The 14,974-nt window shown below is 42.2% G+C and overlaps 1 protein-coding gene across 2 annotated transcripts in view; it reads right to left on the bottom strand.

The window, feature by feature from the left end:
- Positions 1-14,974, bottom strand: part of Akap6 (A-kinase anchoring protein 6) — a 491,862-nt gene that overhangs the window by 244,995 nt on the left and 231,893 nt on the right. For both annotated transcript variants that reach the window (XM_045154209.1, XM_004661860.2), the window contains exon 5: positions 9,481-9,603. In XM_045154209.1, coding sequence (XP_045010144.1) covers positions 9,481-9,603 — 123 coding nt within the window. The remainder of the gene's footprint in view (positions 1-9,480; positions 9,604-14,974) is intronic.

The raw sequence follows: 14,974 nt of genomic DNA, 5'->3' as shown, positions 1-14,974 counted from the left end.
GCATTGACATTCAAACCCAAAGCCTTGCATGCAACATCCAAACAGCCAGGGAGTGAGTGCACTGAGATTCAAACCCAAAGCCGCCCATGCAGCTCTCAAACAGCCGGGAACCTTTGGGGAGATATTAGTGCAATCGCTCATCGCTTAGAAGTGGTTGATGAATGTCCCCAAATTTTACTCAGTGAACACCATGTAAATGAGCTGTCATGTTCCTTCGCTTACGAAATTACTTGCCAATTACACTTAGATGATCCCAGCATAATTGCCATGTAAACTGTACCCTGGCTGAGATAGCCCAAATCATCAATTTAACTTTACCCTCTCCTCATATGGTACTTACCACATAATTAAATAAATGGTCGGCCACTACCACAATTGTGTATATTTTCCCAACAAAATGAAGTGGCTAAATTTGTCACTAATTCATCAATTATGACAATCTGCAACACACCTCCAGATATAATAATATCAAAAGCTTAAAAATAAAATCTTTAGATTTAAGAAAGAAGTTCCAAGTTTTTTATCAAAAAGATAGATTGCAAAATCTTTGTTTTCCTTTTTGAAAAAAGCAGACAGTCACATATAAAGACAAAAAAAAAACTCATTCTTCCTGAGATTTGTTTCCTGAGACCTCAGTTAATAAAAGTGACTCCAAGCATTTGAAAGTGAATTGAGCTCTTCAAGCAACTTATAATTTATTTCAAGCTGTTGCATTTTTTTGTGTGAAAGTAGATACATCTCACTGAGATTGACGTTCTTTTCTGATAGGCTGCCTAATATTTTATGGGGGATTTAGATGGATGGGGGAGATCCTGAATGCTGACGGTGGCTCTGAGTGACGGAATTTTCATTTGCTTCTCTGGATGCTGCCTCCACACCTGACACAGGTAATCACATTGACTTCTCAGCATGGCCACATTAGGCCACATGGATTCTCAAATAGAGGTTCTGTCTAAAGGGACCGTTTAACTTCTAGAACATACTGTTCAAAGGCCTGGATTGAAAAGGAGGTCAATGCTAGCCCAAATATCTCTTTACCCCCTAAGGTGGAATAATTGATGTGCAGCAGGCCCTCCAGATGTGGAGTCACTGGGGTGATAGGTGGATGTAAGTAGATTATTCACACATACATCTGCTAATATACAGGTCCCAGTGCAAATGCCAGGACTTAAGAATATTATGTGGATTTAGGACAATCCCTGAAGGACTCTAGTTCCATTAAAAATTTGTTTGGCAGCCTGGGGCAGATCTATTCCAACTCCCACATGCTCATGCATTTGAGAGAGGGAACCAAACTACTTTAAAAATAAATTTAATAATTTTTGCAAAGTCAAGTCATTAACATCCTGTCTAGTCATATACACCCTTCATATTTTGAAACAGTAACATTAAGCTATAGGATTTTTACCCCTTCTACTATTTTGGTTACGATTTTTATTTTCTGTATGTATGTTTTGCCAAAGAAGATGAATTACATCTCCCAAAACAGAAGAAAGCATTCCAATTTTTCACTTCTCTATTTTGTCATAAATGACAGACAAAACCCAGAAAACCCAATGCTTAGAGTCCACCTTAGTTTATAAATGGTGAAGAAAATGTTAGTTACACACACTTTAGGTTATTGTTTAATGTTTTATAATACTGGTCAGAATCTGCTGCCTGTAGTGGCTGGAACAATGTCTCTCCAAATGCTCATTCATTTAGCAGGCATTTTTTTTTGTGTCTCAATGCATGATGAGCCTAGATATCAGAGGAGACAAGCTGTCCCTCTAGTAGTGACAGCCACAAGAGAATAGTTGAAAGGTGGGAGGTATGAAAGATTTCAGCTTCTCTAAGAATGCCTGAGCTTCTCATATCAGCTGTTCCCAGGTATCCAAGCTCCCCCAAATGGAAATGGAAGCACCCTCACACACAACATGCTTATTTGCTCTTCGCAACAAGCCTAAGTACATATGTAAGATCTTTTTCAGAATCATAAAAAGATCTGAAACCTTTAGTATTGGTTATACCAGATAAATTGTTTCAATATCCCAAAATTCCATGTAACACAGTGTATAGGAAAGATGTGCACATGGGGTACAAAGAGTGAAGCTTAGGTAATGACTCTAACTCTTGCAAGTCTTTTGTCTATCCATGCATAATGTTCAACATTCTCTGAACTGTGCATGAACGCCATAGGGCACTTTTTCTTAAGTGCTTAGTATATCATTGCTCTATGTAACAAGTGCTTAATAGATGCCACATTACTCTGTCATTCTACTTGAAAACAGTGATTGCTTTCTGAAAAAATAAATTTTAAAAGAAAGTTACAAATAAGTATGTTGGGTACTAGCAGGTTTCAAAGCAATGAGAGTTTCTGGGCATGATAGCTTTTGGAGACCTGAATTTGAGTCAAGCAGAAAGCACATTTCTTGGGTTTTTCAAACTTCCCCTTTTAAAAGGAAATACACCACCATTTGTCACCCAGATGCACAGATTTATTATATGAGCACGTGTATGTGGATCACAAAATTCATATGTTCCACATGACCCCTGGCATGTTCCCAACCCCCCATGCACACACAATCTACCTAAAATGCCTATGTACCTTAAACCCTTGTCAGATCTCAATCTGCCACACACACAAACAAATAACTCAAGGCAGGGAGTGGAGCATTTCTGAGCCCCTGAAGAGAAGTCATGGCATTGGTTCCCTGCTAAACTCTCAGCTACTCACCTTAAGCTGATGGGAATCGAGGGGGGCAGCAAATAGAACTTCAAAGCTCCTGCCCCCACCAACCTGCCCTGGGAGGCCGAGAGAGGGGCAGGCAGTTGGACCGAGCACACAGCTCCGGCTTTTGAAGTCTGACTTGCTGCCTCCCATTAGCTGCTCAGGTGTTGGCAGCTGCTGGTCTAGAAGCTCTGGCCACACCTGCTGATCACCTCAGCACAGAAAGGGAGGGTGGAGGGAGGGAGTGCAGCAGGTAGCGAGAAAAAGAAGACTCTGTGATCTTTTAACTTCAAGCAATAAGGAGTGGGACAGAGGTAGAGACACGAGAGCAAGTGAAAGACACGGAAGCATCTGAGAAATGTTCTTTCGTGGTGAAAAGCTCTGTGAGAAGCATATTGGCTTTTTTCTTATGGTAGAAAAGAAATCAATTGAATCAGAAATGTAATATAACATAAAGATTTAGGTACAGATAAAAAACGTGTGCAAGAATCCTTGTGGAGAATTCTGTTAGCCAGAAACATCAGTTGAATCCCATCTGTGTGTATAAGTATTTTAGGAAGAGATGCCAAAGCGTTCCTAAACACCATGACTGGTACTCTTGTGCCACCTTGTGGCAGATCAGTCAAATTGCAGGTACCAATCCAATGAACAAAAAAGTCCACATCATATACAGAAAATATGGCTCCCACTTGCCTTTCTTTCCTTTTTAATGCTACAGTGACAGAGCACACCAGAGAATTGGCGCGCCAAGGCCTCCAGCCACTGCAATCGAGCTCCAGACGTGTGCGCCCCCTTGTGCACAGGTGCAACATTGTGTGCTTGAGCTACTGTTCTTCTGGCTTACATGGGACCTGGAGAGTCAAACATGAGTCCTTCGGTTTTGCAGGCAAGCACCTTAGCCGCTAAGCCATCTCTTCAGGCCCCACTTGCTTCTTTTTTATTTTTTAAAGTTTTTTTTTAATTATTCTTATTTATTTGAGAGCGACAGACAGAGAGAGAAAGAGGCAGACAGAAAGAATGAGTGCACCAGGGCCTCCAGCCACTGCAGACTAACTCTAGATGCATGCGCCCCCTTGTGCATCTAGCTAACGTGGGTCCTGGGAAATCAAGCCGTGAACCAGAGTTCTTAGGCTTCACAGGCAAGCGCTTAACCGCTAAGCCATCTCTCCAGCCCCCCCTTCCCCCCCCACACACACTTGCTTCTTAACAACTGCAGTGCAAGCCATTCCTACAGTGTGACGACTCAGCAACACGAAGTCCCTTGAATGCCTGGGCAGACAAACAGTAATGAGACTAAGAGGACATCCCTGAGTGGTGTTAAAATAGTCTGAATATTCCTAGACTATTATTTGAAAAAGAAAGTGTACATAAGGATGTATGGGAAATTCCCATCCTGATGAAAATAAATTGAATAAGCTGTGACACGTTGGCACAGTGAAATATTAAGCAGCTGCTAAAATGTGCCATAGATCTTTATTTTCTGATGGAAGGATAGCTGATGTGTTTTTAGATGCAAATAGAAAGTTATTGAATAGTATGTATAATACAAATTTTAGAACCTAAAAAACATTCACTTTCTGGGGCTGGGTAGATGGCTTTGTGGTTAAGGCCTTTGCCTGAGAAGACAAAGGACCTCAGCTCAAACCCCAAGACCCAAGTGAGCCAGGTGCACAAGGGGCACGTGCGTCTGGAGTTCCTTTTCAGTGGCTGGAGGTCCTGGCGCACTGATGCCCTCTATCTCACCCCCCCCCCCCCCGTCTGAGCTGGTACAATGAACTCCACATTAAACTATTCTCCATGACACACCCATTTAGTTAGCCTTGCTCAGTAAACCCATACCAGTCTGACCTTACCCCCATGGGATATGTGATTGACTCATGTCACTTCGTTTTAAAACCAAACCTCCAGTGCCCCAGAGAAGAGTTCCAGCTACTAAGAAGTCTTGCTATCTCCTCCGTGACCCAGCACCACCCTGCAAGGCCCCAGCCCAGTCAGCCACACCAGGTGGCTCACCTGGCTTACCTTGCTGGTAAAACTCCTTTCCATTTTCTCTCTCCCATCTCTATCCAGTAAACTCATACCTGTCCTTTGAGGCATGCATCAAATTACCTCTCTGAATCATCTGTACCCCCAGGAAAACCAATACCATTTTTCTCTGTGCTCCTAAGAACACTCCCTTTATCCTATAAGAGTTTACTGATTGGGGTTGTTCTATATCACCTCCCTTCAATCGAAAGTCCCTAGGACAAAGTAGGCATGTTCATTCATTCGCCATGCCTCCTGAGCACATAACTGCCCAGTGCGCACAGGTGCCTGATAGGAGCTTAAAATCAGTCACTCATTTCCCCACATGCTTGTTTATCAAATTGAATTGAAGATGTTGTTTTTCAAATGTGATGGTGTCTATTATTCCAATTCAAGAGGTGGAGACAGGAAGATTGCAAGCTGGAGGCTAGCCTGGTTTATATAGTTAACTCATGGGTAGGCTGAACTATATTGTGAAACCAGTCTCAACAAAGCAAAATCCCAGGCATCATGTAGTGGGCTAATGATTGTCCAACATAACATGGTGCTGCCCATGCAAATTACTTCCCAAGTTTAAGACAAACCTTGCTCTTGTGGTGATTAAAACACTGTGCCTGGCCATTTGATAATGATTTGACTTTATTCTGCCCTCCTCACATATTCTGATTGGTTATAGATCAATACATTTCAGGTTTGTTTGCCTGGGATTGATTGCACATGACCTGATCCCTATCTGGTGAGGTAGACACACATAAAAAACACTTGGGGGCAGGGCTGTCATTTCAGGAGCAAATGGATAGGAAATGGAATCTCCACAGGAGGTGGCCTGCTCTATTGATTTACTCTTAAACACTCAATTCTGAGGGTATTATAAATTCCCTTAAAGGACAATAATCTAAATAGTTTACCAAGGACTTTCTGTGATGGCTATTTATGCTATATCTTATGTCCCTACTCCAATATACATAATTCCCAAGACTGTACAGGGAACAGTTTCAATGTCTATAAACATCACAGTGGACAGACTGTGGTATATCCACACAATGGAATACTACTCAGTAATAAGAAGGAATGAGCTGATAGGTGCAATGATGTAACATATTTCAAAAGACATACTGAATGAAAGAAATCAGACCCATTCCCTACAATCAGGTACATGCTATTTGGCCCTATTTATGTATACTTCTGACAAGCACAAGCTAATCTGATATGATAGTGACACAAGCAAACCAGGGGTTGCTTAAGGATGAATCTGAGGATGGGGACAAGAGGGAGGAATTTAAAAATATTATGAAGCTTTGAGATGATGTATGCAATCACTATCTTGATTTCGGTTAAGAGCTTATGGTTGTATTTATCAGTCAAATGGCCCAAAATTGTAAGCTTATATATTTTTAAATATTCAAATGATTGTATAGCCATTAAACCTTAATAAGGCTGTTCTTCAAGGAGGTAGGAAGAGAGTAAGGGGAGGGAACAGAAGAGAGAAGGAAGTCTGCCCAACAGTATATGTACGCAATGCTATTGAAAAAGTGTTCTAAAGATGGGCAGTATCCAGTACTCTCAAAACACTATCCCAAGAGGACATTTTCCTGAAAATGACATTTTTCAAGAAGATAGAAATTGCATTTTGAAGAATCAGCCAAGTTGCAAGCAGATGATTAATTATAATGGAAAAATCATTGATGTATCATTGCAATTTCACACTATTTCTTACAATTAAAAGAAAACCCCTTCATATATCTCACAAAGGTAATATAAAGGTTTAATTATTTTGTGTTGCTTAAAAAAAAACATTGGTTGCCATCATGGAAAATAAGCAAATTAAATATCACAGTATAAATTTACAACTGTTGTTTTATATTTGTTTTTCTTTGCAATAAACATTGGAGGATGTCAGCTAGTCTGTTACATTCTACCACAGGAGACTATAGTTCCAAGGGCCAGCACCTCAGTTCCATTCAAGTTTGTAGAACCTAGAGGCATTTACACAACTTGTGTAAGTATTACTGTACTAGATAGCCCTGAAAAAACCTCTTGGCTCAATCACTAAAGAAGCAATAATGCTTTAGGTGGGGTGAACTGAGGAACATAAACCTCCAGGATTACTCACTTTTTATAGACAGGTGGATTTTTTTGTCTTCTTTTCAAAAGAATTATTAGTTAGTAATAGCAAAGAAATATTACAAAATATTTCTAGGGCAGGACAACAATGCAGACACTTACAGAGGAAGAGAGGTTCTGTATTCACTGGAAAGATATTTGAGCTGCAGAATTACAGTAATTGACACAGTAGGAGCCTAACACTGACTCTTAAAAGCTGTCCCTATGGATCATTTCTCTTTTCTTTTCTTTTCTTTTACTTTTTCTATTTGGGGAGGGTTCTTTTCTTTGAGGTATGGTCTCACTGTAGCCCAGGCTGACCTGGAACTCACTCTGTAGTAACGGGCTGGCATTGAACTCACAGCAATCCTCCTATCTCTGCCTCCTGAGTGCTTGAAGGTGTGCACCTCTACACCCCACCCTAAGGGCCATTTCTTAGCAACCCATACACAGTAGGTCTTTAGTGACTGTGACACGTTATTATTCATAGTGTCAGGTGTAAAATCTGTGTCTATGACTCGACATTCAGTGACTGGTCTGGAGATGATAGGTGTCTCAGGTCCCAGGAAGGATTGTGGAGAAAAGTCACCGGAGACTGTCAATCCTCAGAAATTAGGCTTTTCTTTAGAGCAATGCCTAAGAAAGAGCCTTTACCCAGGAGACCCACAGCAAAGTAAGCAATGGTTTCCACATCTGGGAGGAGAATGTTATTGTGAGGCATCTATGGACACCTGCAATTCATTAGAGCCACCTTTAAAAAGTTTGCATTCTATATATATGTATATATAATAAAAACACTATATATATTTATATGTATAGCTACAGAGAATAAGGTGGTCACTAGGCACACATGGCCAGTTCACTTAGGTAATGAATGTTAACCTTCATTTCCTCAATGGCACCAGCAGGGTTTCAAGTGCTTGGTAGATACACTTAGCAGGAGGTAGTTAGTGGCGCCTAGGAGAGCACAGTTGAGAACATTCCTTCATCAAGGAAAATTCTAGCACTGGGCTGGGATAAGGTGAGAACAGCACAAGGATGTCAAGCAAGGACCTTGGAAGATGGAAGCTAAGGTCACGTCTGTCCACTGGCCATAAAGGGGCACGTCCCTCTGAGGAGCAAGTTCTCAGTGCGCACTCACCCAGCCTGGCTCCCACCCAGAACTAGAGTTGAAGTGCCCTTTATGCCCCTGTGCCCTCTGGGACCTGAAAAGCTGAGTGTGTGTTTTCCATAAAACATTAAATCAAGAAAATTAAGACAGCACACTTAATGTGAAATAAAGTTCATATACTCCTGTTTAAACACAGATTAGAATTTCTGTCAGAACAATGCCAGTGAAAAGTTGACATTCTAATTAATACAATTTACATTATAAAGCACTGAATATCTTTATCTTGCTATTAAGAAATACCCCTTTTTATTAAAAAAAAAAAGGAAATCAACAGGGAATGAGGTGCTAAGGGCAAGTATTTAAAAATCCATGTACAAGAGAGGCAGTCAGGGCACTGGCATTTTTACACACCATCTGAAAAGAGAAGCCACATGCTCACCCGCCACCACCCTTTCTGTCATTCCTTATCATCCCCAAAACTGATTGCATGCCACAGTAGGATTTTGAGGCTGTTTTTCTTGCAAATATATATATGCACACTACGCAACTAAACTTTCTTTCTCTTTCTTTCTCTCGTCCTTCCTCAGTCTCTTCCTTCTCTCTTCTACTTGACATCACAGAGTGTGGCACATATGTGTCGGACTCCCATGAAATGTTTACTGCATCCAAATTCTGTGCATGTCCAAGGGGCAGAATCCACCCCACAGTTGGGTACCCAAGGCTCTGTGTTCATTGCCTTTGTCAATTTTATGCTATGAGTGGAAGGAATAAAGATGAGATGCTTAAAGCCTGAATCTTCATTTCCTACGGCCGCATGCCTTCATGCTTTAGCACGACTCCACTACTTGGTTTCCACCCCTTCATAATTGATAGCAGCCATTTGAAGCATTCAGTGAAAACCTCACGAGGTTCATCAAATGTCCCCCAGTCTATAATTCGTGCTTTTAACATGCTCAGAAGCATATTCATCCAACTGTTTTCCACTTCCCCTCTGTGGTTTCCCGTGCACAGGGACGAGTATAATGACAGTTGTATTAATTATCTGCTGAAAAACCCACATAGCAGCAGAAATGATGGAGATCATCATTTTAAATATTTTATTAAAATAGCCAAGTAGAGAACAGATGAAGTAGACCCTCCCGATAATGAGCGGCTCGTTAATTTTACAAGAAATTCTAGAAAGCCTTAGAATGGTCACCGGAATGGTCTGGTTTACTCATTTATTTCTGTTTTAGGAAGAGGAAAACCTTCAATGGTCACTTGAAGAGACCAAGAGCCTGGTCAAATTTTCTAAGGTATTTCAAAACAGTTGCCCTTCTGGAAAATGCTTTGGCACATCAGCTTGACTTAGGACTTAGATTTCATATTATTAAAGTGCTTGCACATTTTCAGCTTTTGTAGTTTACCCCATTATGATTTGGTTTCATTAGTTGTACTGGCTTTTGATCACCCAAACTGTTTTACACAGACAAACGTGCATCCCATTAAAACCCTTCAAAGGCAGATAGAAAAGCAGCAGTATCTTGCCTACCAAGTGTGTCTCCAGGTACAGTTTAAGGCTATCGGTCTCAGCTTTGGGGGGTGTCCAGTTCTCTGTGGTCTCCATGGCCTCATTTAGCCACTGAATAAATTCATCCAGCTTGTTTACAAAACCCTTGTGAGAGAAAAGGAAGGGAGAGAAAGGACAAAAAGAAAGTATATTAATTTTAAAGCCAATCTTAAAACTTCCAAACTTCACCCAAGATTGAAGTGATACAACTGCACTCCCCTCAGACTGCCACCTTCGCTGTGGTGACATGCCCATGGGCTCCTAACCCTGAAATCCATCCAAACAGGAAGAGCGAACTGTCCACTCAGTTTGTTCCTAAGGACACTTCCCTGAAGAATTTAGGTTGGATTATAGAGTGTCACTTCATGGTGACCTCAAAACATCTCTGACGTGTGACAGGCATCTCCTTGCCAAGGAGAAAATGTCAAAACAGGTCTTGTAGGAGCCCTCACTGGTCGAGGGACAAAAATATTCCTGCACAGATATCTTCAGAGTAAGAAGCCTGCCCGTGGAGTTGAGAGGCTTTAGCTGAATTGGAAATCGCAGAAGTGCTTAAGGACACTGGCATGAGTCCTGGCAACGGCTCGGGGATCTGTGACTGAACCTGGGGGGCAAGGGTAGAAGGACTGCGAGAACCAGATAAATGCAGATCCCAACAGGCCGCCGATGTCTGCACATAAAGAAATAGTCTTGTCTAGAAAGCACAAATCACAATAATCTTGCAATTTTTCAAATAGTGGCTATAAAATTTTATTGACCATTTAAAAGAACACATCTGTAGAAGCGGAAAATATTTGGCAGGGGGAGGGGGCGGGGGGAGCCTGGCTACAAACCTGAGCAAAAGAACGGGGTTGGGCTCCTGCTTTCCTTGTCTAGGTAAACAGCACCACCTGGAGATCACACCGAGCAATGGCAGGCTGCCGCCTTTCTACTTCCAGGGGTGGTTTCGGATGCTTTTTCCCTGTTATATTTAACCCATTCTTCAGATTTGCCTTTTGGTTAGCTTTGCAATCAATATTTTAATGCCTAACAGAAGATCTCCTTAGGGGAAATGTGAATAATAGATGAGCATTCATTTTCTTTATCATGCTTCTCAGAAGTTAAGTTTTATTATTTAGTATCTCCTAGATAAATAATTCTTTGAGCAATTTGTTTCTAAAGAATGATTGCCAAAAGGGAAATGAGATCTAGAAGGGTAGAAAAGACAAATGTAGACAAATAGTATTCAGAGACCCATCCCTGTCTAAGAAAGGGGATGGAGGCCAGGTGTGCTGACGTACGCCTTTAATCACAGCACTAGGGAGGCAGAGGTAGGAGGATCACTATGAGTTCGAGGCCAGCCTGAGACCACATAGTGAATTCCAGGTCAGCCTGAGCTAGAGCAAGACCCTACCTCGAAAAAAACCAAAGAAACAAAAATGAACAAATAAAATAAAGGGGGTGGAAAAGAGATGACACAGAGGTTGACTCTAGTCAGGAAGCTTCCACACTCCGCTGTCAGTGCAGGGAACACTGAGTCTCTCCCCCACCACAATGATGGACTCGCATGTTTTCACGTGTTCATAGGCGCTACCCAAAGCTTCTGATCACAGGCTCAGTACATTTTACAAATTCCTACCTAACATGGGATTCGTTCAAATGTATATAGTAAATTTATGAGAAAGGCACAGTGTGTTACAACTCAAGTCTAATGTCTAAATATTAGCATACTTAATTCAAGTGATTTTACTTGTTTGAAAAGAGAAATTTACAATAAATACAGAGTGGGGACACGCTACACTCTCCTAGATGAAACATACCTCGCCTATATCAGAATTCTGTTCCCAAATTTGCTCTTGATATAATATTAGTCATGTGGGTGTATTTCTTTGATTCTGAGTTCCTCCTTACCTGGAGAATCAAAGATGACTATGCCTACAAAAATCCGATTCTCATGACGTAACCCAGCGCAGGTGCTCTTTCATAAAGGCACATTTTACCCACATTCCACACAGACGCACACTGACCAACAGGCCCTTTGGAAGTCCTCACTTCCGTCTTCAGGCTTCAGACTTCGGCTAATGTGTCTGCGCATACGCCTTCCTGTCATTTTCTATTCACGTTCCTTACTGGCCCTGCTGCCCCTCCTTCCATCACTTTTTTCCACCCAGCAGCTCTCTAGGGCACATAGAGAAGCACCCCGGTCACCTGCACTAAGGGACCTCACCCCCTTTAGTGGCTTAACTACGCCCTTGCATGAGGATTCCTTGCCTCCCCCACGTTTGATAGTCTATAAACATCTGATTCGGACCCCAGAAGAAATCCTGTCACCAAACCTGAGAAAAAACGGAGTATCTGTTAGCCCTGCTACCACACCTCCACAGCAAAGCATGGGTGTTTGAAAGCTCTGTCATGAGGCTGTGCTTTTGCTTTTGCTTTTGCTTATTTTTTTCCTGAACTTACTGTGGCATTTTGAATGTCAAATGGCCCCTCTCCCATAGGCTCATGTGTTCACATAATCCCCAGCTGGTGGCCTGTTTAGGAAGGTGGAGCCTTGCTGGCATCACTAGAGTTGGGCAGCACGAGGTTTCGCAGTGCAGGGCAGCTGCCCTTGCTGATCTCTGATTGCTTACTGCTGGCGGGCCTGCCCCCGCCCGCCTCCCTGTCATGAGGGCCTCCACCCTCTTGCAGGCCAAATACCCTCCTTTCCATAAACTATGCTGCTTAGGTACTTTCTTTTCTCAACAACAAAAACTTACTTATTAGTTCTCTAAAGTCTCAATTTCTCTTTTATTTTTTTGAGAGAGAGAATTGGTGCACCAGGGCCTCAGCCACTGCAATAGAACTCCAGATGCTTGTGCCACCTAGAGTGGGCATGTATGACCTTGTGCTTGCCTCACCTTTGGGCCTCTAGCTAAAGTACATCCCAAGAGAGATCAAACATGGGTCCTTAGGCTTTGCAGGCAAGCACCTTAACTGCTAAGCCACCTCTCCAGCCCTCAATTTCTTTTTTGTTTAAATTTTTACTTATTTATTTATTTGAGAGAGAGAGAGGGAGAGGCAGATATATAGAGAATGAGCACCCCAGGTTTCCAGTCGTGGCAAAAAAAAAAACCTCCAGACATATGTGTCACCTTGAATATCTTACTTAGGTGAGTCCTAGAGAATAGAAGCTGGGTCCTTTGGCTTTGCAGGCAAATGCCTTAACTGCTCATCCATCTCTCCAACCCGAAAATCTCAATTTCTTAAAGGGCTAAGAAGCAAAGTGAAAACTCATACAGCTATGTCCTCATTGGCTTGTTTAAGAAGTTTGCTAGAGCCCTGACTTAAACTTGAAGATGATACTTGTAGGTACATTAAGTCAACCCTTGCAAATAGCTACACTCTTGATAGGATTGGAATATCCTTAGTTTCTGCATTTTCCTACCCCTTTCCTTCCTACAACAAGCTCTTCTTGGTTCATAGAAATGTAAGGGTGATGAACCTTGTCCTCTGGCAGAGCTGACCGATGTATCTTCAACATGGAGTGTCTTCCATGTACCAGATAAGGACCCAGTAAAAAGAAGTGATTCCTGCCTTAGGAAACCAAATGCATAGGAGTCATTTTTCTTTTATTTTCTAACATTCTATGACTTTTAACCCAAAATAAAATATAAAAGTATTTATTTAAAAAATAAAGTGCAGGCCTGGAGAATGGCTTAGCGGTTAAGCACTTGCCTGTGAAGCCTAAGGACCCCAGTTTGAGGCTCGATTCCCCAGGACCCATGTTAGCCAGATGCACAAGGGGGGGCACACGCATCTGAAGTTCGTTTGCAGTGGCTGGAAGCCCTGGTGCACCCAGCCCTCACCCCCCCCCCCCGCCCATCTCTTTCTCTCTCTGTGTCTGTCGCTCTCAAATAAATAAAATAAAAATAAACAAAAAATATTTTTAAAAAATAAAGTGAAATTATGCAGTGGGAATTGGCTGCTGCATTGCTACTGCAACTTTGGGAAGTGATGAGGAAAATGAGAGTTAGAAGGCAGATGAGTTGCCTACTGGCTGAGGTGGGACTCAAACCTGGATAATACTCTGAAGTCTGTAGCTCCCATAGTCCCATACTGCTCAAGGGGAAGAGTGTTTCCAGAGACCCAGGATCAGACCCAGGTGAAGGAGGACCAGTACTCCCTAGTACTATAGCACATACACTGAGAGAAAATTTCCCAGGCTGGTCATAGTGGTGCATGCCTTTGATCCCAGCATTTGGGAAGCAGAGGTAGTAGGACTACTGTGAGTTTCAGGCCAGCCTGAGACTACATAGTGAATTCCAGGTCTTCCTGGGCTAGATTGAGACCCTACCTGAGAAATAAAGAAAGAGAGAGAGAGAGAGAGGAAGAAAGAAAGAGAGAGAGAGAAAGAGGAAGGAAGGAAGGAAGGAAGGAAGGAAGGAAGGAAGGAAGGAAGGAAGGGAGGGAGGGAGGGAGGGAGGGAGGGAGGGAGGGAGGGAGGGAGGGAGGGAGGGAGGGAGGGAGGGAGGAAGGGAGGAAGGGAGGAAGGGAGGAAGGGAAAGAGAAAAAGAAATCCCCAGGTTCCATGTTCTTTTTCCTTCACATTCATTATTTTCTGTCCCTTTTTCTGAGGCTAACTGTCCAATAACAAACACTTAGCAAGCAACAATCATTGTAAAGTTCCTTCTTAACTTTGAGAAAATGTAAACAAAAATTTAACGGGAGTTAAACACTCGAATCATCCCATTCTATCTGTGCCTCAATTAGAGATACCGACAGAGCAGACAGTTATTGGGAGGCAGCGTAGCCACCTCCTGACCTGCTGGTTTCTTGTGGTGTTTGTTGTTTGGATGTGTACATGAATCTGTGTGGATTCACTGTCCAAAGTATTAATGTTTCCAGTAGACAGAGAATTCAGATGTGATGTGTGACCCTGTCTGTAGAAATCCACTGCGTCCAGAAGAACATGAGGAAGAGCATCGAAAGAGTGAAAAATGTTCACTATGTGAAAAAAATGGTCAATTTCTGCTAATGAATATTTTGTCATTAAATGTATTCACCTCTTTCTTAGAATCCTATGGTTGCCAGTGAAAGCTCTTACCAGGTAAGTCTAGCCAAAATTAAAGCAGCACTTACTATGTGTCAGGATCTGTTGCAAGTTTCTTATCCATAATAATGACCATGTAGGGTAGGTGCCATTGTCACACACATACATATGAAATGATGAAGGCACAGAGGTAAGAAAAACTGCCAACCCAACACCCTGGAGCTGCAAGGTGATAATCAAAACCCAGAGAAGTCATTGGCATCCCATGAAATCATGAAAGGCCAGTTGCTTTTGAATGGTCTTTATCCCTGGCAGAAGTTAGAAATTAAAAACGCTTGAATGAGGATGGGAGGGGGCGGACCAAGGGAGACAGAAAAAAAAAGAAGAAAGAAAAAAGGAACACTACAGTGTTCATCATGAGCCAGTGTGGATGAGAAAAAAACAACTACCACAGTCAGACACAGC

The sequence above is a fragment of the Jaculus jaculus genome, chromosome 7 (assembly GCF_020740685.1).
Source record: "Jaculus jaculus isolate mJacJac1 chromosome 7, mJacJac1.mat.Y.cur, whole genome shotgun sequence".
NCBI classification, from domain to species: Eukaryota; Metazoa; Chordata; class Mammalia; order Rodentia; family Dipodidae; genus Jaculus; species Jaculus jaculus.
This window is presented reverse-complemented; position numbering and strand designations above follow the sequence as displayed.